The sequence below is a fragment of the Pseudopodoces humilis genome, chromosome 4 (genome assembly GCF_049639895.1).
Source record: "Pseudopodoces humilis isolate 2021_Gansu_Grassland_sample_001 chromosome 4, ASM4963989v1, whole genome shotgun sequence".
Taxonomy (NCBI): domain Eukaryota; kingdom Metazoa; phylum Chordata; class Aves; order Passeriformes; family Paridae; genus Pseudopodoces; species Pseudopodoces humilis.
In genome coordinates this window covers 62,195,484-62,221,729 of record NC_142203.1, presented here as the reverse complement: position 1 = coordinate 62,221,729, position 26,246 = coordinate 62,195,484, and the positions used below count along the sequence as shown (strand labels likewise).

The following is a 26,246-nucleotide window of genomic DNA, read 5'->3' as shown; positions in this document are numbered from 1 at the left end:
AAAGGATCCAGAGAACTCCATCCTGGTCATCCCCACCTTGATCTGTAGGAAGGTGATGACGCAGCTAAAGCTCAAACCATCTCCAGACACATTATGGACAAGAAAATCCTCATGAAGAGTCAGCATGGTTTTGCCAGTGGGAATTCATAGACTTCCTTGACGGAGCGGCTGGTCTGGTAGATGTGGGGAGAGCAGTGGATATCGTCTGCCTGGACGTGCCTAAGGCTTTTGGCAGTGTCAGCCATAAGATCCTTTTAGACAAGCTGTTGATGCATGGGCTGATTGAGGACATGGGGAGGTAGTCTGAAAACTGGCTGGATGTCTGGGCCTAGAGTGTGATGTTCAGTTGAGTAAAGTCTACTAGTGGTGTATCCCAGGGTTCAGTAGTGGGTCCAGTCCTGTTTAGTACCTTCATTAATCACCTAGATGATGGTGTAGATACTCTCTGTATCCCCAGAGAGTTTGCAGATGATGAAAAAATGGGAGAAGTGTGCGGTTCTCTAGAGTGATGGGTGCCACTCAGGGAGACCTTGACAGGCTGGAGCAGTGGGCTGCCAGGAGCAGAATGCAGTTCAGCAGGGAGAGATGCAAAGTCCTGCAGCTGGGGAGGAACAAACCCAGGCATCACTGTATGCTGGAGGCCACCCAGCTGGAAAGCAGCTTGGCCTGGGCAGAAAAGGATGGCAGCTTGGACACGAGAAAGCAATGTGCACTTGGGGTATGGAAGGCTAATGGCATTGGGGCCTCCATTAAACAGTAGAATTGTCTCTGTGGGTGGAGAGATGTGATCCTGCCCCTGCACAAATCCCTGGTGTGGCCACACTGTGCCTGTTCTCTGCTTCTCAGCACAAGAAATGGATGGTGCTACTGGAGAAAGTCTAGTGAAGGGTCACTAAGATGATTAAAGGGGCACATCACACAGGAGGAAAGGCTAAGAGCCTGGAAAAAAAAAGGGCACAGGTGGAATTTATAAATATTTGAAGGAAGGGTGCAAAAAGAATGGAGCCAGGCCCTTTATGGTGGTGTTCAGTGACATGAAAAGAGGCAGAGGATACAACCTGAAACACAGGAGGTTTCAGTGGCACAACAGGAAATACTTTTTACCTTTTTGACCTTTTCTGAAGGTGACTGAGCATGGGAATAAGTTGCTCAGAGAAGTTGTGTTCATATTTGTGGAGGAAGTCAAAAGGAGTCTGCTCAGGGCAGTTGGCTCCAGGTGACTGTGCTTGAGCAGGGATGTTGGACTAGGTGACCTGTGGAGATCCTTGCCAACCTCAATCTTTCTGTAATTCTTTGATCGTATTCAGCTTTTTACATAGTATAATTTGTAAAGTTAATGTCTATCTTGCTGTTCTGTGCCTTTCCAAATTCCTCATTTGCAAATGCTAAAACCATTGGCAGAACAGCTTGACTGAATGGTTTTAAAGACCTGTGAGACAATTCTACAGGACAAAATAATCTCAGAATATATTCAATAAGGTAATTAAAAGACCATCTGTGTATCAGTATTTTTTTTTTAGTGAAGAAGTCTCTATAGAGTGCCATCTTGTGTTGAAACCTCAGACTGAGGCCCCCTTAGAACAAAGAAGGAATAAGTAAAAAAATCAACAAAATAAAATATTACAGCTAGTTTCTTTGAAATTTGTACTCTGGTGCACACATTTCTACTGTTTATTGTTTTTCCCATAAAATATAAACAGTAAAATACCATAAAGTAATATTTGAAATACCTGCTGTTATTATTTAGCTTTAAAAATAAGCACAGTCTTGTCATTATGATACTTTTTTCCCATTAGTAAGCTTGCATTTTTTAAAATGTTTTTTATCCCAAAGAGGTCTCAGTTATGTTTTATTTACTATGGGTGAAATCTTGCCCTCGGTGGCTTCTTGTTGACTTGAAGAGGTCTTGGATTTATTTCTCTGTGCTTTGAATACAAGTATCTTAGACACCCATGAAAACACAGAAGCATTGAGTATACCACTTAGCCCTGGGAAATTTATTGAGCAGAATAAACGTCATTGAACTGTGGAGAAAAGTGTAGGTGTACAAATATGTTTAGTCAGATTGTAATTAAGCCAAGATGCTTATGGAATTCCAAGATTTTTGTGGAATAACACTGTGGTCTTTCTAATCCTTATGCCACAATATAGGCTGGTTTTATCTCTTCTTATGAGAAAAACCTTTCCAGCTGCAACCTGTGTTTTAACAGGACAGATTTCAAATAATTTATATTTTACTGACAGAGCAAAATGACTGCAGTATAGCTTTTCCTGTTGCCAACAAGTTACCAAGTGCACCTTGCTGATCTGTAGTATTCTATAAAGCTTGTTTGTTCACCATTTTTTTATGTATCTGTGAAGTTAAAAATATATTTCTTGAAAGTGTTTACGATGCAGAAAAAATCCCCAAAAAACCTAGAAAATAAAATTTGAATTGGGCAAAACAAAGCCAAACAGAACAAGTGACATTTCTTATAAAACCACAGTCTACTCTCATCTTTCTTCAGGCTGTATCTGATCACCACTGTGGTATCTCCCATGTCATTGTGCAGCATGTTCCATGTAACACATGAATATTGAGAGACTATTCAGAGAGTTTACCTTACAGTAAAACTAAGAGTTGGTGTGGTGGAAAGTAGGAAACAGAACAGAGATTTGAAGTTCCATTTTGTCTCCTTGTCTGTTGCTTTCATTAAGAAAAGTGGGATGGTCACTAATGGTTTCCCCTTCACCATTTATTACATTTGCTGTACGTCAGGCAAGGAGCCTTCCCTGAAGCATCTCCTGTTAGATCAGTAGTGTGTCAGTCACCTTACAGCCTCATTAGTGTCTGTGTGATATCTCTCAGAATACGGGAAAGCGTGGCTCGTTGCTCTGAGCACAGCTGCAGCCCACATCAGAAGGTTGCTATATGGATATAGACTATGAAAGTTTCAACTTTTTCAAATTGAAAGAATGTTTAGAAAGTATTTTAGGTGGTGTATTAGTCCAGGAACCAGGATATGTCATAGTGCGTAGGTGGTTTGTGTGTCTGCCAGTCTCAGTCACTGCAGAAAGAAATGACGTTTGCATTGTAACACACGGGAACTCTGTGCTTTTTTCACCACAGCAGCAGTTGGGTGGGAGCTACTGATCATTCAAAGAATGGGGGTGGCTAAAGGAAAAGTCTGAAAATCTCAAACGTTCAGAAGATTCTCTCTGGTTCTGTCATTGCCTTCTGAGCGTTTGGAGTCTCAGGTTAACTGCCCATGTCTTACATTTTTCTGGTTTTTCCCTACTGGAATAATGATCCTCCTAATAGTGTTTCAGCACCAGTGATCTTCACTTAACTAATAGTTCTGTGAAGACCAATAGTTTTATGTTAATTTTCTATTTTCAAGAAAAACAATAAAGTCTGTGTGAGACCCTGGTAGCTGCTGTTGTTGAGGGGAATTTCATTTGCCTTCTTCAGGAAGTGAGCAACAAAGTTCCCCAGCCAGTCAGCTCATACCCTCAAGGTGGTGGTTGTCATCTGTGGAACTGTGTGCACCTAGGATGAAATTAATATTCCAAAATAAATGTTTAAGCATCTAAGCCCTATTTTGTTGTGTATTTTTCCCTTGAAAACAGTGGAAGATAGTAATCCAAGAAATAGTGATTAATCTGTACATTTGTGGCTGTAAATTCCACATCAGTAAGAGCATATCTATATTTCAGGTACAGACACAAAAATTCTTAGGAAATTTAGCTTGTTGAATTTTATATAAAAATGAACCAAAGTAAGAGTATCCAAAGATGACATTGGAACAAGACAGCTTTTATAAATGTGTCAGTGACACTCTTATTTGTTTAGTGTGGCTAGGGACATTCCTCATATTTATGATCTGAAGTCAGAACAATACTGTTCCTGTCCCAAGGGCTCACATCCTATGACAGAAGAGTGAACACCATAAAGGGAAACACACTATCAATAAGGAAACATTAGCAGCAGAGTAGGAACAGCCTTGAATTCCAGTTTTCCCATAAAGCCTGTGGTTTTCTTTAAACTTTGCCTTCTATAATTGATCGGTTAACTTAGTTTTCATGTTTTCATTGGTTCTAGCATACACAATTGCAGGAAAAAGATAAGTAAGGAAATGTAACACTGAATAGGTAAGTCACAGAGTGCGACAAACAAGAGCCCTTCAAACATTTGCTTCCTAATTGCAAGCTAATATTTTCATTTTGTAGGGATTTAAATAATATAAAATGTTGAGCTTAACTAGTGACTATAGTAGAGGACACTGAAATGGCCATAGCAACATCTCTTGGAATACGATTGGTAACACCTGTGGGAAATTTAAGTTAAAAACATCTTATTTTGTTAAACTGAGATAAGTTCCAGAAACAGAATTCAAAAGTACTTTTAAAATGACTGTCATGTGGGCTAAAAGGCGTCCATGCTAGATATATGGAGACAGACAGAAATGTTCCTTTAGCTGAAGGGCTGGGATTTTTTTCCCCATTGTGTTGTATTGACAAAATATGTGGTGGACAGAAAGGTTCATCAAATACACAAAATGAGAAGAATTTTATAGACCCTAACCTGTTCCACTTTAGTGATGAAATTCTGGTGACTTGCTTGTCCTTATATCTCGAGCTTGCCAGTGTCAGCCTGAGGCAAAAAAACAACAAAAAACAAAAGCCACAAAAAACAAAACAAAAAAACCAAACAAAAAAAGTTAAACAAACCAAAACAAAACAACTTTTGAAAGTCAAGGATAAGTGCAATGGCTGTTCCTAGCTTCCCTCTCCAGGTACTCAGACACTTTGGGGATCATAACAGAGAGGCAGGAAAAAGAGAAATGGTGGCAAATTGTATGTTCCTTTTGCCATCGTTAAGTCTCAGGATAACTTACTTTGCTGAGACTAAATAAAATATCAAAAACAAGTATTTTCTTACAATTTTCTTCATGACAAGCATGGCCAAACTTAGATTGCTCTGCTATTCCAGAGTTATTCCTTGCTCTGAAATAAAGGAAGTCTGTAAACACTATTGATTATGATAGTTACCCCAACTAAACAAATGATTCAATGATCTTCTAAATGTGGAAAACCCAAGAATAATGATAATAATAGATACTTCTTGTCCAGCTTGCCACGGCACAATGAATCTGATCATGTTTGGCTTCATCTGCTGCCTAATGCAATGTAACATGGCAGATAAACTAAATCAAATGGGTGACACTATCAGACTTGGAAGATGATAGCTCTTGTAAAGCAAATGAAGTGAGACTGTATCAATCCAGAAGATTTCAGATGTTTATTGAGGTCTTGAATCTTTGAAACCCAGCAAATTAATGTTTCAAATGCTGCAAGGCAAGTGGCTGCAAGTACAGCAGTATGCTTATTACTGGCAAAGCTGTTGCCTGAAACAGAATTCATCTAAATTTTAGGTTTTATTTGTGTGTTTAATTATTGTTTTAATTTCTGCAAGTGCTTTGTAGATGCAGTGGCTTGAACTTCAAAGGATACTGCTACAAATGCTTTTGTACTCACTAGAGTTGTGATCACACAACTTTTAGTTACGAAGATAAGTTTAAATTTCAATGAGCTAGGGTTTAATACTATGCATTCAAATAAATAGTATCCAAGAAGTATTTTTGATTGTTTTCAACATTGTCATAAAAGGTTGTGTTTATTGGGTAGTTTTAAGGAATGTTTTCATTTGTATTTCTTTCAACTATTTGTTCATTTTGAATATTTGTAACAATTCATTGTGTGATATTACTTGAACCTTTAAAAAGTTGGTCTGCTAATTAATTATCTTTCAGTAAATAAGATGGAGTTGCTGTAAGGGTTGTAAACACTTCAGAAGACACCATGAAGACATACTTATTTTCATTACTTAAAGCTGTGTTTCTTTTTAATTCTGCTTTGTTTGCTTTATGAAAGCAAAATGTTCAGTTCACACTCAATATGCAGTTTAGATAATGTTTTTTTATTTATGATGACATTGTGAATTATTTTTTAATAGGCAAGAGCTGGTTCAAAAACAAGGGTTTTTTATTTTTTTTTGTTTAATACTTGAAAAAAGACTTGAAGTACCTTTATTTCTTAAAATAAGTAGGCTTCAAAATGCAGTGTTAATGCTGTCAAAATGTAACGGATTTTCTTACAGTCTACCAATAATTTGTTAGATTGTCAAAAATTAAAAATAGCCTCTTCAAGAAATTTGTCTTCCAGATCAGATTTTTATGTGTGTTCTGAACAGCAGTGTAAGAAACTGTGAAGAATAAACCTTCTTCCATTAGCTTCAGGATTTGTTCTCCATTAAGTTTAATTATGTAGGAAGTTTTCAGATAGATAGTCTTAAGAACATTTGAGTAGTATGCCTGAAATTTTGGTTTTGTAACTGTGCTGGGATTTCTTTTAAATTTAGCCTCTCTGAGTAGTTAGGAGTTTTAGAGTTCTTTGCTCATGCTCTTCAGGTTATTAAAATGTTTCTCTAATGTATCTTCCTCAATAATTGATATGTATTAATTATTTAAAACTATTGTTGCAGTTAAAATATGAAGAATTGGCATTAATTGTGTTTGGGTTTTGTTATAGATATGACATCCTAAAAGCTAGAACTCAAATTAGAACAAAAATAAAATTAACTTTCTTTCTTTTTATAGCCCACTGTTTGTGAACGGGAACTCTGTGTATTTGCTTTCCAAACTCTAGGAGTGATGAATGAAGCTGCTGATGAAATTGCAACTGGGGCGCAGGTAAGATTATCTACCTTTTCTGTAGTTTACTCAGTCCTCTCAGTCTCTTCCAGTATGTGTTTTGACTTGTCTGCACCATAGGAGTACTGCTTGGTAAATATTTATTTGTCCAGTTATAGCTGTAAATGTAGTGGTTTATGTGTGGTGTATTCAAACAGTACTAATGAGGGGTTTCCATTGTTTTGCTTCCATGTAATTAGAGTAACTGTGTTTTCGTGCCCAGTTGTATTCAATTAGGTCACCTGGGTTGTTAATAAAGGCACCCATTGTAATTTCGAGATAATTCACATTTATTTTCACCTAATGAGCCATTGCTAGTCTCATGCAATTAATAAGTTACTTCCTCTTCATGGTCTTGGGATGCAGGGATCCACTAAGCATCTGTTGTTTTGATCGTTACACAGCAGTGGGGAAGTCATTACTGATATTGCTACATAGGGTTCTTTCTTCTTCTCAAGGAGCAGGAATTTAATATAAGCCTGCTTCCTGACTCTAGATTCAGTTACTGATGTAGTTATAACCCTATCATTGTTTTCTTAAAGTATTTTGAATTTGAATTTTCAAGTCACTAACCTCATGTTTTATTAAAAACGAAAGTTAGAAGATCTTATGTTTAATGTCCCTTCAAGATCTTATGGTAAAAGTCTGCACATCTTAAGAAAAGTGCCCTTGTGTCCAATTTTCTGGTTACTGTGCTTCTGTGTAGTAAGCAACATGGGTTTTTCGGAAGACCAAACCTTCAGTTTATTTAACTTTAACTAGCACTGGTGAATATAGTCACTGGTACCTGAATACAACCATGAGCATATCCTCAAAGGAAGAAAGTTGGAGCAGTGTTGACCAGCTTCCTCACTTGAGAATATGACTGTGGAATCAGAACACCAGCTCTTCATCTGATGTCTGAAGACCATTGGATAGCTATGTTTGTAGCATCTAGATACCAAATATCGGGATAACAGTTTAGGCTTGTAAGAAATGGAAGGAGCTGTGCAGATGAAGCCCTATTTTTTCCTCAGTCTGAAGTCCTGTGAGAATTTATTTTTTTTTTAATTCAGGCACATGTTACGGTACATGTACATTTAGAATTGTAGCATCACAGAATAGCTGGAGTTGGAAGTGACCTGTGAAGGTCATGTAGTCCTGTGCCCTGCCATGAGCCAGGAAAACTTACACTTGATAAGGTTGCTCAGAGCCCTGTCTGACTTGACCTTGAATGTTTCCAAGGATGGGGGATCTACCATGTGTCAGTGTTTCATCACCCTCACTATAAAAATCTTTTTTATAACTAGTCTGTATCTCCCTCCTTGAGTATAAAACCTTTACCCCTGGTCCTATCACAAGAGGTTCTGCTAAAAAGATTTTCCCCATCTTATCATCCCTCTTTAAGTACTGAAAGGCTGTAATATGGTGTCCCAAAAACCTTATCTTTTTCAGGCTGAACAACCCCAGCTGTCACAGCCTGTCTTCATCAGGAGGGAATTCCAGCCTTCTGATCATTTTGGACTTGCTTCAACAGGTGTAGGTCTTTCTTGTCTTGGAGACCCCAGAGCTGGACACAATGCTCAGGTGGACTCTCATGAGGGCAGAGAGGAAGAATCCCCTCCCTCCCCTGCTGCCCACAGGGCTCTGATGCAGCCCAGGACACGTTTGGCTCTCTGGGCTGTGACTGCCATGGCCAGGGCATGTCCAGCCTCTCACCCACAGCACCCCCAGGTCCTTCTGGGCAGGGCTGCTCTGGGTCTGTTCATGCCCAGCCTGTGCTGACACCAGGGGTGTCCCAACCCAGGCGCAGCACCTTGACCTTGGCTTTGCTTAACTTCATGAGATTCCCATGGGCTCACTTCTTCCACTGGTCCCTCTGGATGGTTTCCCATCCTTCAGGCACATCAGCCGCACCACTCAGCTTGTGTAATGTGCAAATTTGCTGAGAGAGCACTTGAACTTGAGCACACTGACCTGTGTCATTAAATAGCACTGGTCCCTGTATTGCTCCCTGAGGGACACCACTCGTCACCAGTCACCATCAGGACACTGAGACATTGACCTCTAAGCATCTGGATGCAACCATCCAACCAATTTTTTATTGACAGAACTGTCTGTCCATCTAATTGTTCTCTCTCCAATTTAGGGAGAAGGATGTTGGGGGGGACTATTTAAAAGACTGTACAGAATATGAATGACATCTGTAGCCCTTCTCTTGTCCACTGATGTGGTCACTCCATCACAGAAGGCCACTGCATTTGTCAGGCAGTTGCCCTTAGTGAAGCCATGCTGGCTGTCCTGAATCTCCTCCCCATCTTCTATGTGCCTTAGCACAGCTTCCAGGAGGAGCTGTTCCATGATCTTCCCAGGTACAGAGGTGAAGCTGACAGGTTGGTAGTTTCCAGGGTCCTCCTTTCTACTCTTTTTGAAAAGAGGTGTGATGCTTCCCTTTTTCCAGTCATCTGTGACTTCACCTGCCTGCCATGCATTTTGAGTTAGCATGGAGAGATAGCTTGGCAGCTCTATCAGCCAGTTCCCTCAGGATTCTGGGATGAATCTTATCAGGTCTCTCTGTGTTCACATTCCTCAGGGGCTCTCAAATCTAATCTTCACTGACAATGGAAAGCACTTTGCTTCCCTACTTTCTGTGTTGAGCTTCATCCACTTGAGAGGTGTGTGAAGAGGAGACTGCCAGTGAAGGCAGCAAAGAGCTGTCAGGTTCCTCGGCCTTCTCATTGTCTGCCATTACCATTTTGCCAGTCGTACTCAGAGAGGGATGCACTTTCTTTCACCTTCCTTTTCTGGCTCATGTGCCTTCAGAAGCCTCTTCATTATTCTTTGCATCTCTTGTCAAGTTCGTCTCCAGTTGCACCTTGGCCTCCCTCACTCCATCCTATAAAATATATAATATAATTATTATATAACAAGCAAGCTATGTCCTTATATTCTTCCTAGAATATCTATCCCTGCAGCCACTGCCTGTGCATTTCCTTATTTTCTTTTAGTCTTACCAGCTGGTCTGGAGTCATCCATGCTGACACCTTGTCTTCCTTTCCTGATCTCCTACACATGGGGATTGAGAGCTCTTGCACTCTATGGAAGGCATTCTTCAAGATCTGCTAGCTCTGTTCTGCTACCTTGCCCCTGCAAAGTTTTCCAGGGGGTCCTGTTGAATAACTCTTTGAACAGCTGGAAGGTTGCTTTCCTAAAATTAGTAAAGAATTAGGTATAACCCTTTTTAAGTAGAGCTAAGTAAGTAGAGGAGAGGTGGCCCTGGTTAGCTCTCAGTGTTTTATGTAAGTATCAGTGTTGCAGGTATATGCAGAGCTTGCTCTAGATCTCTGGAGTACCTCTGCATTTAGAGAACTTTACTGTAGAGTTCTGAAGTGATTACAACCTTAAGAGTGCTTAAAAGTGCTAGATAAGAGATTTTGTCTGTTGTCCCATTGGACCTAGGTGGCTAAGTTCTGCTAGGTTTCACTTTAGTGATGGTACTGCAGCCAGCTCATTTTTTTGGATCCGGCTGAACCCCCATTCCTGTTTGCAGAAAGAATTTATCAATTCTAGAGTTTGATCCATCTGAGCTCTTTTTGTCATTAGTTTAGGACAGTGTGAATCACAGCATAACCTGTCAGCACAGTGGTTATTTCTCCACATTTTGTCTGATCAATCTTCCTCCAAATCCTTTTGTCTACTGAAGAAGCGTAAATACAGGTTCCCGTCATTAGAAATCATATCCTGTTTTGTCTTTTGTGCTTTCAGCTAGTTTTCTTCCTAGGGTGCACAACCCCACTTTGTCACTCCAAATAATACAGTGTCTTCTCCTTAATAAGTATTTGTCCTTTCTGAAACTTTCCAGCCTGAACTCAGGTTGCCTTGTATTAGTCATGTAAGCAAAATGCTTGAAAATTAGATGATTGATTTCTTGATAGTACCTACTCCATGTAAAGAGTCTCTTGAGAGTGAGAGGCACTGTCTGAGGGACTGATGTCACAAGAGGAATTGTCATCAGCAGGTGTTGTCCTTCATGCAACTATTTTAATCCTTACTTACTTCAGCACCTCCAACTGAGGAAGAGTTCACCCCCGGTTTTAAGGACATCTGCTAGATCCACAGCACTTCCTATTCCCAAGGAATGCATATGCAAGGCTGTATTATAAGGTTTCTATTAGATGCACCACCCACTTTAAGTTGTTTTGCACTGCATCAACTCGAAACAATGACCTCAGGGGAAATAAGGTGTAAAAAAAAGAGCAGAGTTGGAAACAATCTAGGAGTCAGTAGTTTGTTTAAAGGAGGGCTTAGGGATAGTGTCTTGAGTAGAACTGTGCTGGTTTTAGACAGTATCCCATCATGCAAATGATAAAGCAAGACAGCTTTGAGTCCCTGCATTAAAAGATCTGGGGACTCAAACAGCTCTTCCCTAGCAGTGGTTTGTGACAGCAGACTAAGAAGTGCTTCTAAGAAGCAGAGTGAACTCATGCTCAATTTCACAGTAATACATTTACGCAGGGGCAGGACTGCTGCCTGATCTGGTTGCTGATCTCCTTTATAAATGCTAGTGCATATGCCCTATTTTGAAACATTCATCACACATACAGCTAGTACAAACTGGAAAGTAATCAGTGAGCCATTGGGGAAGGGATCATTATTTAAGTAATTTCATTTTTCAATATATGTGAGCTATTTAGTAACTGGAACTAACAGACTATATTAAAACTGACGGAGAAAATTGTCCATTCATGCTGAAGGAGCAGAGGAGGAGAATGGCAGCTATATGACTCACCACAGCAGAGTTCTTTTTCCCTTTCATCATTATTCTTATTTTCATTCTGGCTCTCTAAAGGACCATAATTTTTTCCATCCAAGTGATCAGATACAATGACAGATATAGAAAATCTTCTAGATGAGTGTGAGCTGTGAGATAATATCTGATCTGTGTGGAGTTGTGGAGGGAACAAGGGATATCTTCTAACTCCAGCTTGTCTTGGCTTTTCCTTTCTTTTGTGGAAAAGTCCGTTTTCACACAGAACTGCTTTCAGAAGGTACAGAAAAAACACGGGGAAATAAGTTAATCTGCAGTTACTTTTCAATGTAGTAATTTTGGATTTCATTATGAGCTGGATTTATATTTCACAGCTTCCAGAAAGCTACTTTCTCTCATGTTTGTTATTGCTGTATTCTATTTTTAACATCTGAATTACATGTTTTGAAACAATTACGTGGCTATCTGTGTCTAAGTGATATATGTGCTTTTGTGCACACATGTCAATGTGCACATTGTGTGCACAATCCTGTGGAGAAATTGTGCAAATCATAGATATTCAAAGTGTTGTAATTTTGTACAACAGGATGGAAAGAAGAGTATGCCCCAGTGTGAGCTGTGCAGATGACTGTTAAATCATTGCAGTATTCTGCCTTTAGCAGAAGCAGTGTTTTCAAGTGTTTTTGTGATTACAGTCTTCAGGAGAAGAGCAGAAAGTGGTACAAATTTGACAGATTATTCCTTATTCTTGAGCAACAGTTTTGCTGGCATGTCTATACAAAGATACACATATCCAGCACAATTTCATTTCCTTAGTGAATAAATTTGATACAGGAATTCACATGTGTGCACAAGACAAAGCAACACATCAAGCAATATATTTGATATTATAATACTTTTAGGACCAGATACTGGTTCTATTTACATGCACGTGGAATAATGTGCCATGGCTGAAACCAAACTCTATTGAGGTCAGTGGAAAAAATTTAGTCTTAAACTATCTCTTGTGGATAACACAGTTTGGGCAATATAGGTAACAATGAAATACAATATATCTGTAATGTGTATATAAAAAAAAAAAAAAGGCAGGCTGTAAGATACAATATAAAACATATTCAACATATTTTGAATATAATACATAACAAATATGTCTTTCTTTATCCCCAGGTGGTTGATCTGTTAGTATCTATGTGTAGGTCTGCATTAGAATCACCTAGGAAAGTTGTCATTTTTGAGCCATATCCTTCTGTAGTTGATCCTAATGATCCTCAGATGCTGGCCTTTAACCCCAGGGTAAGTAGCTACCTTTAATTATTTCATTGTTGGGTTTTAGTCATACATGAGATTTTAAAGCGAAGACTTCTCAAGGCCCAGTCTCCTTTATTATGTGATACAGCTCCAGAATATAGCACAAGCATATTTTCAAAACTTTGCAGCTCATATTTATTGTCTTTGAAAAAGTACTTGAATATAGACATGTCCTGGTTCTGGCCAGGACAAGGTTAATTTTTGCAGTAGCAAGAATGGGGCATGGCTAAGACCAAGAGGTTATTCTATACCAGCTCGTATCATTGCTGGGAGCAGGGGGAAGGGAGTCTCTTCCAGGGAAAAGAGGGAAAAGAGTTCCCATTTTACTTGGCAGATGGAGCAGTTGGATATTGTTTGTTGCTGGTTTTCTTATCTCATTGCTGTTTCAAGCTGATTGTTCTTACCTCAACCTGTGCCTCTCAGTCCTCTATCCCACAGCAGGGGGAAAGTGGAAGGAGGAGGGGGAAGGGGACAGTGATCAGTGCTTGGTTTTAGTGGGAACACTAAATTGGAGAATACCATCCCTAAACCTGACAAAACTGTAGCTTATGTTAAAACCAAGAAGTTCTTCTAAGGGAAAGTTCTAGATGCAAAATTTTATATTCTAGGTGTCTTTCACTTAATGTGCACATTGGACACAAAAATAAAGTTTGCCTTTGAGAGATATAGGTCCATCTTTTAATTCTTAGAAGTGTCATTGCTGTCATCTCATTTTCTCACTGCAAGCAGTTATTTCCTTGTATGTAATTTTATCAGATGTTGATAGTTGAGTTTTGTACAAGCATCAATTTTGAAGTAAAGAATTGTCCTAGTATTACCTGCTTCTGGGACTCCAAATACTGCCTTTCAGGACAGCCCTCAAGCCACAAATATTCCATCTCCCTAAAGCCATCTCCCCAGAGGCACAGAAGAGAACTTGGCATGTCCTGTGCTGGGATCCATTTCACTCTTTCTGAACAAAGGCCACCTAGCAGGAGTTCTTTCTCAGGAAAGACTGAGGTGTTCTGTAGTGTGTTGGCAAGACCTGAAGGCAGGAACAGTGGAGATGCTGAGGGTGACATGTCATGTGGAGTGGTGAAGCATGGACTGTTAAGCCTGTTCATTCAGTATAGGTGAAGCTGTCTGGGAGTTGTTCCCAAGCAGTAGGTCAGCAAAGATCAGGGTGAGGCAGAGGGACCACTGAAGGATCTATGAAGTTTTATAGACCTGCTAGCAAAGGAAACACATCTGTTTATACACATTTAGTTTAAAATCTGTTTGAGACACTGAATTATTTACCTCAAGAGCACGGTGTCCAAATAACGGTGTTTAGTTACAAATATTTGTTTAAAAACCAGCTGATTTTTTGAGTGTTTTTGAGATCCCAATGAAATTCAAAGAAAGATCATAACAATATTTTTTCAAGGAATTTTTCTAGATGATGAGTGAGAGTCTGTGTACAACCTAGAAGAAAGGTAATGGTTAGAAATGTTTGGAAGAATTTATTTGCCCAGCATTTCTCATAGCTTTGGTTTTATACGCACAAAGAATTCAGGGTTTTTTTAGAGCCAAAGACTGACACTTATTGAACTTACTTGTGTATTTTATGCCACATCAGAAGAAGAACTATGACCGAGTCATGAAAGCATTGGACAGTATCACTTCCATCAGAGAAATGACACAGGTAAATTTAAAAATATTTACCTAACTTAGAAACTGTTTCTAGAACTTGAAAGATGTTTGTATTGCCTGCTTATGATGGGTTTGGAAGTCAATAGTATCAACTCTCTCCTGTATAATTGTAATAATATTGAAATGTTTATTCGAAATAAGAAACCTATCCCTAATGCCAGTTAAATAAAAGTAATGAATTAGAACTCAGATATTTTGAAGTTTAAATAAAAGATAATAGAAGAATGAGACATTGTAATGAGGACATCACCAGCTGCTGAATTTCTGGACATATCAAAGGCAGAGGCCTTTACTTCCAAAGCAGAAGAAATTGATCTTGTGTCAATGTTCTGAATGGTATTCCAAATTACATGATACTTATTTCCATTACAGCAAAATTCTCAATCAGTTAAGTATAGCTGGGGACTTGGAAGGTTGGGTCTCTAGGGTTTACTGTCATATTCTTTCTTATGGCATATTTGATGGTCATATTTCTGTTTGTTTTTATTCTCTTTTCCCAAGCAACCCAGCTGATTATAATTTGTTGTTTAAATCTCTTCCATGTATCTTGCTTTTCCAACTGCTATGTAAATCTATCCTCACAATGGTTTTCAATCTTGCTCTGTGTGCTCATTCACAAAATACTTTGGGATTCTTGAGTGAAGAATGTGGAGAGGAATAAAATAAATTGAAAATTGAAATTCACATTTTTTTGTTAATTTGTGTAACATCTTGTAAAAATTTAAAAAATTGGGTGTTTCCGTGATTGCTTATGATGCCTTTTAAAGATAAAAAATAGTTACCATTCTGGGTTTTTTAAATGTTAAAACAATTCTTGGACTAATGAGTTTATTCTTGGACTAATGAGTTTTAAAGGAATGTTTTGCGTTGTGATTGAAATCAAGGGTGGTTTTCAAAGAAATTACAATTTGATATTGTATTTATACCTTGAAATAGTTAAAAATACTGAAATGGATTATTTTGGGTTTCTTCGAGAGACTTAATTTTGTGAAGTTCCAGTCCAATTTTTTAATCAAGAGCCACACAAAAATAGATGTCTTCTGCTGTTCTCCCTGAGATAACCAATGTTTTCTATAATACAGTCATTTTGATGCTAATTATATGCTTATTATCTTACTCCAGGGAAAATAGTTGCTATATTAATTCTTGTTGTCAAAACACATTTATAACTCTACTATGCTGTATATCAGTAAAGCTGCAATTGAAAGCTAATAATGAGTCCCATGCATTAATTTTAATAGATGAAATCATGGGCAATGTAACATACAAAATTGAACCTAGAAATAACATAATTACTCTTTTCTAGGCACCTTACTTGGAAATAAAGAAGCAGATGGATAAACAAGACCCGCTTGCACATCCTCTTCTACAATGGTATAAAGTTGATTCACATGAGATAATAATTATTAAAGTATCATTTTCAATGAATAATCACTTAACCAATGTATGTGGTATAAGGCCAGACTAATAATTAACATTGGTACTTTCAACTGCAGCTATTCTGGACTGTTTCTGGACTTCATCTGGGTCCTCTGATCTCATTTTCTAGTTAAGGTTTGGCCTACTTCCATCTGATAGATTTAGAGGCTTGCAGCTGGGTGCTTTGTGCTTGCCATTCATAACACATTTTTAAGAAGTTAGGTTTGGTTACCACGTCTGATACATCTGTTTCTTATTTTAGGGTTATTTCTAGTAATAGATCACATATTGTGAAGCTACCGGTGAATAGGGTAAGTGTCTGTGGGTTTTCTTATTATTTTCTGATTTTTATGGCTCGTATTAGCATCTTAGGTGGGAGTATACTAGTGAAACACAGGTGCATGCATTCAAACTGATTGCATGGACTTTAATAGAGAAAGCAGTTCCAGGTCATGATTTGTAGAAATATGTGAATATGTGAAATAGGTCAAGGGAAAACTGTTCATAAAAAACCTGTTTGAGGTGAGTAGCTCAGATTCAGGTGTCTACCTTGTAATTGTCTGAGATTGAGAGAAACATCAAATTTTTTTTTTGTTACCATATGGAATATTATATGCAGAATTGTACAAAAAGCTGTGCACACTAAAATGATGTAGCAGGAGAGCCACATATAATCCCTGATTAAGGGTGTAGTAATATGCAACCTTCCAAATAACATTAATTCAAAGATAGCTCTGACCAGAATACTAAAATGAAATTGTTCAGTTTCATTACTAGAGCCATTTTAAATTGAAATTAGTTTCAAAAATTTCTTTTATGTTTCATAAACTGAAAGTAATTTTTACTGTTTGATTTCAACTTGAAACTGTGGAAGTGTGACCAGTTTCAACTTAGTTCACGTAGTTATTGAGATACAGTCGTGTGTTGTGTGGAAAAGCACGATATTTTAAGGATTGCCATCAGAGAACTGCAGTACTTTCATGTTAATCAACTTCTCTTCACATGTGCACTCTTATATTTTACAGCAACTAAAGTTTATGCACACTCCCCACCAGTTCCTTCTTCTCAGCAGTCCACCAGCCAAAGAATCCAATTTCCGAGCTGCTAAAAATCTCTATGGAAGTACCTTTGCATTTCAGTGAGTACATACATTCATAATAACCAAAGGTTACTGAAATGCCATGCTATTTTTTGCTTCTGGCATTTGAGGTTTGCAGCTGTGAATCCACTATTTTAAAGGATTTCTGATGTAATTTTGCATTTTACACTGTGAATTATACCGCTTTCTTTTTCATTTCATTCAGTGGTTCACACATTGAAAACTGGCATTCCATCCTGAGGAACGGTTTAGTTGTTGCTTCCAATACGAGGCTGCAGGTAAATAGACGAAATAGATTTTAGCTAACCTAGATTTTAGCAGGCTGGTAACATACTAGCTTTGGCAAGTTCTCAGGGGGTTTAATTCTGGTAGCCAAATAGCTGGGAAAATGGATGATTTCAAATACCATCTTTTTTCCTGGAAAAAGTACTTTTCTGATGCAGCTAAGATGAAATAATGTTTCTGCTAAAACGTCGAGAAAATCCCTTTGTGGGAATCAGTGTTTCGGTTTTATGTTGCAGAGCAGCACCTCCAGGAGGCTTCGCTCGGTACTGCTTAAGAGCAGTTGCAAGTGAAAGTCAGAGCTGCCTAAACTGTCTCCGTGTAACAGGATCCAGAAACATGCTAGAGTTCTAGGAACTGGGCTTGCAGCACTCTCTCTGAGTCTTTGATTTCTTTGGGAATAGAAGCGTGAAGTGCGCTGGCCAGGAGGGATCTAGTGCAGACTTCTCAGACTGCTATTGCAGAGCAGAGTAGGCCCTACAGAAGGACTGGGAGCTATAATGTGGAGTATTTTAGCATTGTGGTTTTGGCAGCTCTCCCCAGAGCTGGGTCCATGTACCTTGGAAGAGGATCCCAGGGCATATTTGGCCATGTGCAGAAACACTCTTTGTAGGCATCCTTCATAGTAATACTAGATTTAAAAACAAAACCCACAATTTTATATATAAATCTTAAGTAAAATTTTGTTTGGGCATCTGTTTTTTTTTTTTTTGTTTGGACATGGTTTCCAAGATCGATCGATCGATCTGTCTATCTATCTGTCTATCTATCTATCTATCTATCTATCTATCTATCTATCTATCTATCTCTCTATCTCTCTATCTCTCTATCTCTCTATCTATCTCTATCTGTCTATCTATCTATCTATCTCTATCTATTTTAGTTTTATACTCAGGGCATGATTTTTTAAATTACTTCCTTGAACACTGTTATTTACCTGTCAATAAATTAATAGGGTGAGCAAATGCATTATGACCTATTCCTGTAATTATTACTATTTTGTCCAGGTAACCAAATTAATGCTAAGTAATCCCTCTGCTCTTTTTCAGCTCCATGGTGCAATGTTTGGAAGTGGAATCTACCTTAGTCCATTGTCAAGCATATCATTTGGTTACTCAGGTGATATTTATAAATCACTTTAAAGTTGGAGAAATATAGGGGTGTATCTAATTCTACTAGCTGTTTCTAAACAGCTTCGCTGTTTAAAACATTGTATTCAATTTAATCTTTGTCAACCATGATTTGATTTATTCAAAAAAAGATAAAATCTTATTTTTTAAATATAAATAACAAGAAATTAGAAAATTCCCTTGTTAAATACTGTCCTTATTTTTCAAGGTGCTTAGAATTCTCAAACTGTGCTGGAAGTAAATATTAGCTAATACTGAATGCTGTATGTAGTAGAGCAGGTCTTGATAATTCAGCTAAAATCCAGCTTGTGATTTTTATTAATACCTGCCTAAGTCCATCTAGCTTTACATATGAATTCATAGTCTTTCACAACTTGATCTGACAAAACAAGTATTGATCAATAGACATGTTCAACACTGTATATTTAAGAGTATTCCCAAGTATCACCATATTAGGATTACAAAGAAAGTACAGTTCAGCATGTTTATTTTAGCCTGAGGAGAAGGAATATCATTTGTCCCACTAGTGAATCCTAAAGTGACTTGTGCAGAGTTTTCCATGTAAGAATTAAATAATAAAAAAAAAAAAAAACTAAAAACAAGACACACAGATGTGATGTGTACATTGAGAAATTGAAGGTATTTTAAAACATGGTGACTTTCTTCTTTAGGTGTGGGGGGGTATTTGCATTTCTTGAAAGTGCAGGTTTATAGCTCATGTATGTTCGTGTGCCTGTAGATGATTCTGAGAGTTTTAGCTATGCTTTCTGATACTCAGTGTTTCTAGGTCATGTTTTAGGAGCTCAACTTTTGGAGCTACTATTAGAGGAACTTCAACATCAGTTATCTCTAGATGTACTTTTAGCTTTTCAGAGATTACAGGAGTATGAAGGCTTCTTAGGTCTCACTAAATGTACTGGTTGAAGTATCATTATCTAACAAAATGTCTTTCCTTTTGGACAATACTGCTTTGTCAACTTCAATGTGTTATTGCTCCCTTCTCTTCCTGTCTTGGCCCCTTCCATCCTGTATCCTCCAGAAAGGAGGCTTGTGTTCCACTGGCATGTGTAGTCCTTGATGCCAATACAAAACATAAAGGAGTCCTACACATTCTGTTCCTTCAAAGAGTTAGACCTCCACATAATTCAGTCATATTTGCAAAATGCCAAATAATTGAAGTATTCAAGGTCAGGTTAGATGGGGCTCAGAGCAGCCAGGTCTAGTGGAAGGTGCCCTTACCCATGGCAGTGGGTTGGAACAAGATGATCTTTAATGTCCCTTCCAACCAAAACCATTCCACTATTCAGTGAAATACAGGATGCTGGAAACTCAAGGAAGCCCGTAGGATCATGCAAAACAGGAATTTCATATAAACCAACATGAGGAATATGAATGAGGTCTAAGGGACAAATGTAGATGTTTCAGTTTCTGAGATGGAATTGGATCAAATGTGACTGACAATTTAATATTTTGTGTAGATAAGGGGGTCAAACCAAGGTAGATTTCAAAACTTAAATTGCCTATTCAAACAAATTAATTAAATTTTTAATAAAATTCCATAAAGTGCTAAAGATGAATATCTAAAGTTCTTTCTCTTGTGAGTTTTGCCTTCCCACCCACAGTAAATCAGACTTTCATTTCAGCCTGATTAGGGTCAAGTAGACTGAGGACATGCTGACCTACAACCCTGTTAAGCTGCCACATAAGAATATTCCTGATCTGAATTCAGTGGCATTTAAGCTCAGGTTTATCTGCTTTTGCATCTACGTAATGCTAACTTGACTTTGATAAGGTCTTTTCAATACAAGCAGAGGTACCTGTAATTTACAGGAATTATATTGTGATATTCTGTGGCAGAGCTTTTTGAGTGCCATGCAGAAGACTGGGATTCCCACTGTGCTACCTCTTCCATTCTCATCCTTAACTCTGCTTTTTATGGTATTTATATGCATCTTACATGATTTTAATATTCCTAGGGATGAACAAGAAGCAGCAGAAGGTGTCAGCTAAAGATGAACCAGCTTCAGGCAGTAAGGGTGGTAATACATCACAGGTATGGTACAGCAACCATCTCTGGAAGATTTGTGGGATTTATTATTGGGAACTCAGTAACTGAAAGAGAGGTAATATTTCCTTTGTGCAAGTTACCAGTGTTATTGCATTGAATGAAATCAACAACTTCAGAGACTGCAAATATCAAATACAGCCCAACTGCTCTAGTAAAAATTTATGGAACATAGTGCAGATCTTGTGCTGTTCTTTTCAAAGCAGAATAATTTAGGAAGAGAATAAAGATGAAATACAGGTCGCATTATGACCTCTAGCAACCCCTTACCTTCTGATTTTTAGACTTCCACAACAATAATGCAAAAGAAATTGAGAATGGTTATTGCTGGGAAATGAGCAGCATTTAATTTATAGCAAGTAATTTTTTTTCTTTTTCACAAATTTTACGTATTTAACCACTAAAATTCTGCTGTATCTAAAGCAGACTCACAGCATCTGTGTGTAGGGCTAAATTTCAAGAAAGAAATATTACATCTGTCTCTATGATTAGCACATAGAGATTACAGAATAATCTGGCTTTGCAGATAGATTGGTACATCCCAGTAGAAACTCTCAGAAGTAGGAAGGCAAATAAAATAAAAGGGTGGTGACCAAAGAATTAGTTACTAAATTCACCTTTCTTTTCCTTTCCTTTTCTGATATCAATTTGTTTATCAGTAACACTGATATTTCTGATAATATCTTTCATTTTGTAACAATTAGGGACTTTTGGATATTATTTTTCTGGATAAAAGAGTTCAAATTTCTCCTACAATAATGCAAATAAGTAATTTGGGTTTTTTAATAAATTCTATTACATTTAGAAATAAGATAGAGACATTATAGAAAGATTGCTTCTACTTTTGTTCATTAATAAAATAGCAGCTAAAAATAATAGCACTAAAAACAGGAGCTCTCTCGTTTGTTGCTTTTTTGACTCTGTTTTACTGCACTAATTCTATTCTCTCGCTTTTTTACATCTCAGTCACAGAAGAAAGGACAGCAGTCACAATTTTTGCAAAGCCGTAACTTAAAATGCATAGCCTTATGTGAAGGTAAGCTGAAAGCCCTCGTGAAGCTGTTTCAGTCGTGGCCACAGGATGCACAGCTTACAGGGTGCAGATCAGTGGGAGCTTTAGTTGCTTGTTTACGTAAGAAACTACTGGTAGGTGTAGGAGTACCTGCTCAGCAGCTGACCTTAATGCTTAAGTAAGAACATCACCCCTCTTTGAACAGAACCTGTAGCAAATACGGAATTGTCAAGGAATATCATATACATACAGTGACTGGTCATCTGGTCTGTGTTTCAAATGTGATCCTCTTCCTGAGCCATCAAGAAGACCAATGTCCTTTATTTGAAGCACTGACTTCTTGCAAACCCTTGACAAATGCCTTAAACACATAAAAGTCAGAAAAAAGCCACCTTTCATATAGGAAATATATGCCAAATAATTTTTCTCTGTCAAACAAGCATACTGATAATCTGGCAACCATTATGTTCTCTTTGTTTTCTTCATAAATTTAGGGAAGTTAAAATCTAATACTTGTGAACAGTCATTCTTGAATTGGGTATTCTTTTAATAAGTAGTGAAACCTCAGCAGGTTTTGAGAACAGATTATGACATTTCAATAAGAAATGCACCTGTAGTTAAGAACTAGTCTTAAAAATTATATTAAATCAATTTGGCCATCATGTGGGCCATTTGTTTGTTTTAAAAACTGAAAATTAAGACAGAAGGTATAAAATGTGTTACTTCAAAATAGAAGCTTTTAGTTGTATATGACTAAGGATCTGTCAGTCAACATGAAAATGCAATTTGAGCTCTACAGAAAAATACAGAAATTTCATTCTAAAACTTCAATAAGGAACAAAATTAATTACTTGGCCTTTAATACCTGAATTTTTAAATTTAAATTACATCTTTCACAAGGACATTTTTATCATGTTCTTTCCTTGCACTTATTAATGAATTACCAATATTACAAGAGTGAATTTTAAATATTTGGTGAAATACATTTTGCAGCTTTCATATTCACTTCATTTCTCTGTGTTGAAAAGGTAGTTTAGGGGAGATGATTAATATCATTAATCTTTACACAAAGATTTTATGTAAAATTATTTACAAGAAACACTTGTTAAAAATTGTAATTCATGAAATAAATAGTATCAAAACTGAATATGCATGCAGTTACGTTAGTGTTAGAATAAAATAGACCAGACTATTTCTGTTGTGAGCAACCTACAACTGTCACCCAGGTCCAATCCTGACAAGTTCAGGGCTGCCCAAACATTAAGGCATGTCATTAAGAGCATTATTTAAATGCCTCTTAAACACTGACGGGTTAGGCACACCAACCACTCGGTAGGAAGACTGTTCCAGGGTTTGACCAGCTGATCCCTGCCAGCAGCCAAGCCCTACACAGCCACTCACTCACTTTCCCCCAGCAAGGCTGAGAGAAAGGGTAGAAGCCAGAAAGCTCATGGGTTGAGATAAAGACAACTTAATAGGGAAAGCAAGAGCCCTGCACGCAAGCAAAGCAAGACAAATTAATTCACTGCTTCCAACGGGCAGGCAGCTGTTCAGCCATCTCCAGGAGAGCTCAGCCCATGTAGTTACTTGGGAAAACCAACATCATCACTCCCAGTGTACCCTCCTCTCCTCCTTCCTTCCCCCACTTCATATACTGCACATGATGCCACATGGTCTGCAATATTCCTTTGGTCAGCTGGGTTCACCTGTCCTGGCTGTGTCTCCTCCCAGCCTCCCATGAATCACCAGCTTTCTTGGAGCATGGCAGTATGAGAATCAGAAAAGGCTTTGGCTGGCTCTGTGTGAGCCCTGCTCAGCAATAACAAAAACATTTATCAACATATATATTATCAACACTGCGTTCAGTACAAATCCAAAAACTGCCCCATGCCATTCACCGAGAAGAAAATTCTCTACCCCAGTCTAACCCAGCATACCACCCTCTCAGTTAAGAAATGCTTCGAAATGTCCAGTCTAAACCTCCTGCAGCACAGCTTTGAATCATTCCCACACATCCTGTCGCTGCATACCAGGGAGAGGTGCTCAGCACCTCCCTGTGCCCTTCTCCTCCTCAGGAAGCTGCAGAGTGGTGAGGTCACCCTCAACCTTCTTTTCTCCAAACTAGACAAGCCAAATTCCTCCATTAGTCTCCAGGACGTGTTTCTCAGCCCTCCCACCGGCTCAGGACACCCTGAAGGACCTTCCCATCCTCCTCCACCTGCAGAGCCCAGCAGGGCCCAGGCCGAGGCCGCCCCAAGGCTGAGCCCAGCGGGACCATCCCCTCTCTGGGCCGGCTGTGCCGTGCTCAGGGCTCTGGGATGGGGTTTGTGCTCGGTGCTCTGGGATGGGGTTTGCCCTCGGGGCTGCCCAGGCACTGCTGAGCCACACTGAGCCCAGCACCAGCCAGCCCCACCTCCCTCTGCAGCTCTCCAGCCACTCCTCTCCCACTTTACCCCTGTGCCTGGTGTTACTCCATCCCAGGTGCAGAATACAGCACCTGGACTTGTCAAATTTCACCCCATTTAAGACTGCCCAGTGGCCCAACCTATCTAAATCCCTCTGCAAAGGCCTCTTGTCCCTCAAAAGAATCCACAGCACCTCCCAGTCTGGATCATCAGCAAATTTGCTACTGGTGCATTTACCTGCTGCATCCCGATGGTGGAAAAATACCCAGAACAGAACTGGCCCTGGAATGGAGCCCTGAGGAACACCACTGGTGTGACCAGTCACCAGCCAGATGCTGCCCCATTCACTACAACCCTTTGGGTTCAGTCCCTCAGCCAGTGCTTCACCCACCATACCATGAACCTGCTCATCCCACAGCTGGACAACTTGTCCAGAAGGATGCTCTTCAAATGCATATAGTTAGATATCTTCAAATGCAGATTGATGGTATAGCTTCTATTTAGCAATAAAAAGCTTTCTTTCCTGTTGTCCTCATCATGCTGGTAAACAACCTATCATCAAATACATAGAGTAAGTTTTGGCAAGGTTTTTGAATGTCTTGAGTCATAATTGCTATTTGTTTTAAGTATTTGGTAATATTGGACATCCCAAATCCACCATATAGTAGTTTCAGGCTTTGTCTTAAGCGTCTTGGTTTTGGATCAGCCATCACCAAACACAAATATCTGTTCTAAATGCTGATTGGATGTCTCAGACCCTCCTTAACAGTCCTATGGCTTTTTAAATTCAGTTTTTAATAAATGCATTTTTAAATTCCATTTAACAATTTGCATACATCAAGCATCTGTGTTTTCAGAAAAGTGTGTTTTGGAAACAAGAATTAAGTTCATCTTCCTTTTTGTACTAGCATCCATCTCAAAATCTGCACTCCAGCACAGACATGTAGAGGAAAGCTGCACATTCCTGAAAGACTATTTAAAATCTATAAAACACAAAATCTTTTAAAGCAGTGTTTTCCAGGCATGTTTTCATCACTATGAAATTTATTCTTTCTCTGATAGTGATAACCTCACCTGATCTGCACAAACATGGGGAGATATGGGTAGTTCCCAACACGGATCACGTGTGTACAAGATTTTTCTTTGTGTGAGTACAAAGCTTCTCTTAAACATTCAGCTTTATACTAGATCTTTTTCTTATGTTTCTTATGTTCCAGTAGTTGTAATTAAAGTAGATAAAAGACATTTCTTCCTAATTCTGTTTATTATTCCTCCATTTTTTATCTTTCACTGTACTTACTTGTGCTAGAAATGTATGGATAAGCTAGTGTCAAAGGTTTAGTAAATGTCTTGTTTTAATACAAATGAACAGAGAGTTCATAATTTTTCCTATTCAATGGCATTACTTCATGTTACAGTAAGTCTGTCCATGTATTGTGAGACATAATTTCTATTTGGCTGTATGTATTTAAGCTGAGGAATCAATTAAAGGCTTCCTGTCTGTGCTGTGAGCATTTCTCTTTCACGTAACACTTGTCCCCTTTGGGTCCTAGTGGCTTACTCAGCCTCAGGGCTTCAGTGACAATGGCAGCCTTACCACCTGCCACTCTCCAGAATTTAGGATCTGCATAGAAAGATGAAGCACAGCAGAGCACTTCAGTAGAAACATGTTAACATATGGAATAAGCACTTGGAGAATGAGAGTTTTTGATGTTTCTACATAGATTAATAAAACACTAATATGATATTATTTTCTGTACTTTTTTTTTTTTTTTAGTTATGAAGATGGTCAAGTGGGTGATACAAGTATAAATACACAGGAACCAAACATTCATAAAGAGATTCTTCGAGTCATTGGCAATCAAACTGCTACTGGTTAAAAGGACCACTGTTATTTAATTGATGTGAAGCCTTCCTCAGTCTCAAAGCTGGATTTTGAACTGAAGAAGATGCAAAAAACTAATTTATTATTACTACACTAAGCAAATTAACCATTTGAATACTTACTGTTTTCTTACTTAGTATTTCGTATCTCATCAAAATACCTGAGATGGTATCAATTAGCAACTGCAGGGGTGCAAAGTCTATTATTATACTAAAACAATTAATAATTAAACAGGCATTTGGGTTGCTCACAATAAACAGACATTAAAAAGGACTTTTGTGCTCATATTTTTATACTAAACTTCAATTGGAAGTTTTAGTACTGTATACTGATATTTTAAATTTAGAATGAATTACAAGTAAGAGAGAAGATTTTATAGCGGAGCACCTGTATTATACAGGATACTTTGCAATAAGTAAAATATTCTCGTATTAAAACACAATAAGAGGTTGTCTGGAACACGTAAAATTGAAGAGAATGGTTACCTGCAGC

At 38.3% G+C, this 26,246-nt stretch overlaps 1 protein-coding gene across 3 annotated transcripts in view; it reads left to right on the top strand.

Annotated features, from left to right (window-relative positions):
* Positions 1 to 26,027, top strand: part of PARP8 (poly(ADP-ribose) polymerase family member 8) — a 122,365-nt gene extending 96,338 nt beyond the window's left edge. For all 3 annotated transcript variants that reach the window (XM_005532407.3, XM_014260966.2, XM_014260967.2), the window contains 12 exons: positions 6,639 to 6,731; positions 12,646 to 12,771; positions 14,384 to 14,449; positions 15,764 to 15,831; positions 16,139 to 16,187; positions 16,902 to 17,014; positions 17,181 to 17,253; positions 18,307 to 18,376; positions 20,364 to 20,440; positions 21,419 to 21,488; positions 24,932 to 25,016; positions 25,647 to 26,027. In XM_005532407.3, the coding sequence (XP_005532464.1) occupies positions 6,639 to 6,731; positions 12,646 to 12,771; positions 14,384 to 14,449; positions 15,764 to 15,831; positions 16,139 to 16,187; positions 16,902 to 17,014; positions 17,181 to 17,253; positions 18,307 to 18,376; positions 20,364 to 20,440; positions 21,419 to 21,488; positions 24,932 to 25,016; positions 25,647 to 25,749 (993 nt within the window). In that variant the 3' untranslated portion in view covers positions 25,750 to 26,027. The remainder of the gene's footprint in view (positions 1 to 6,638; positions 6,732 to 12,645; positions 12,772 to 14,383; positions 14,450 to 15,763; positions 15,832 to 16,138; positions 16,188 to 16,901; positions 17,015 to 17,180; positions 17,254 to 18,306; positions 18,377 to 20,363; positions 20,441 to 21,418; positions 21,489 to 24,931; positions 25,017 to 25,646) is intronic.
* Positions 26,028 to 26,246: the final 219 nt, after the last annotated feature.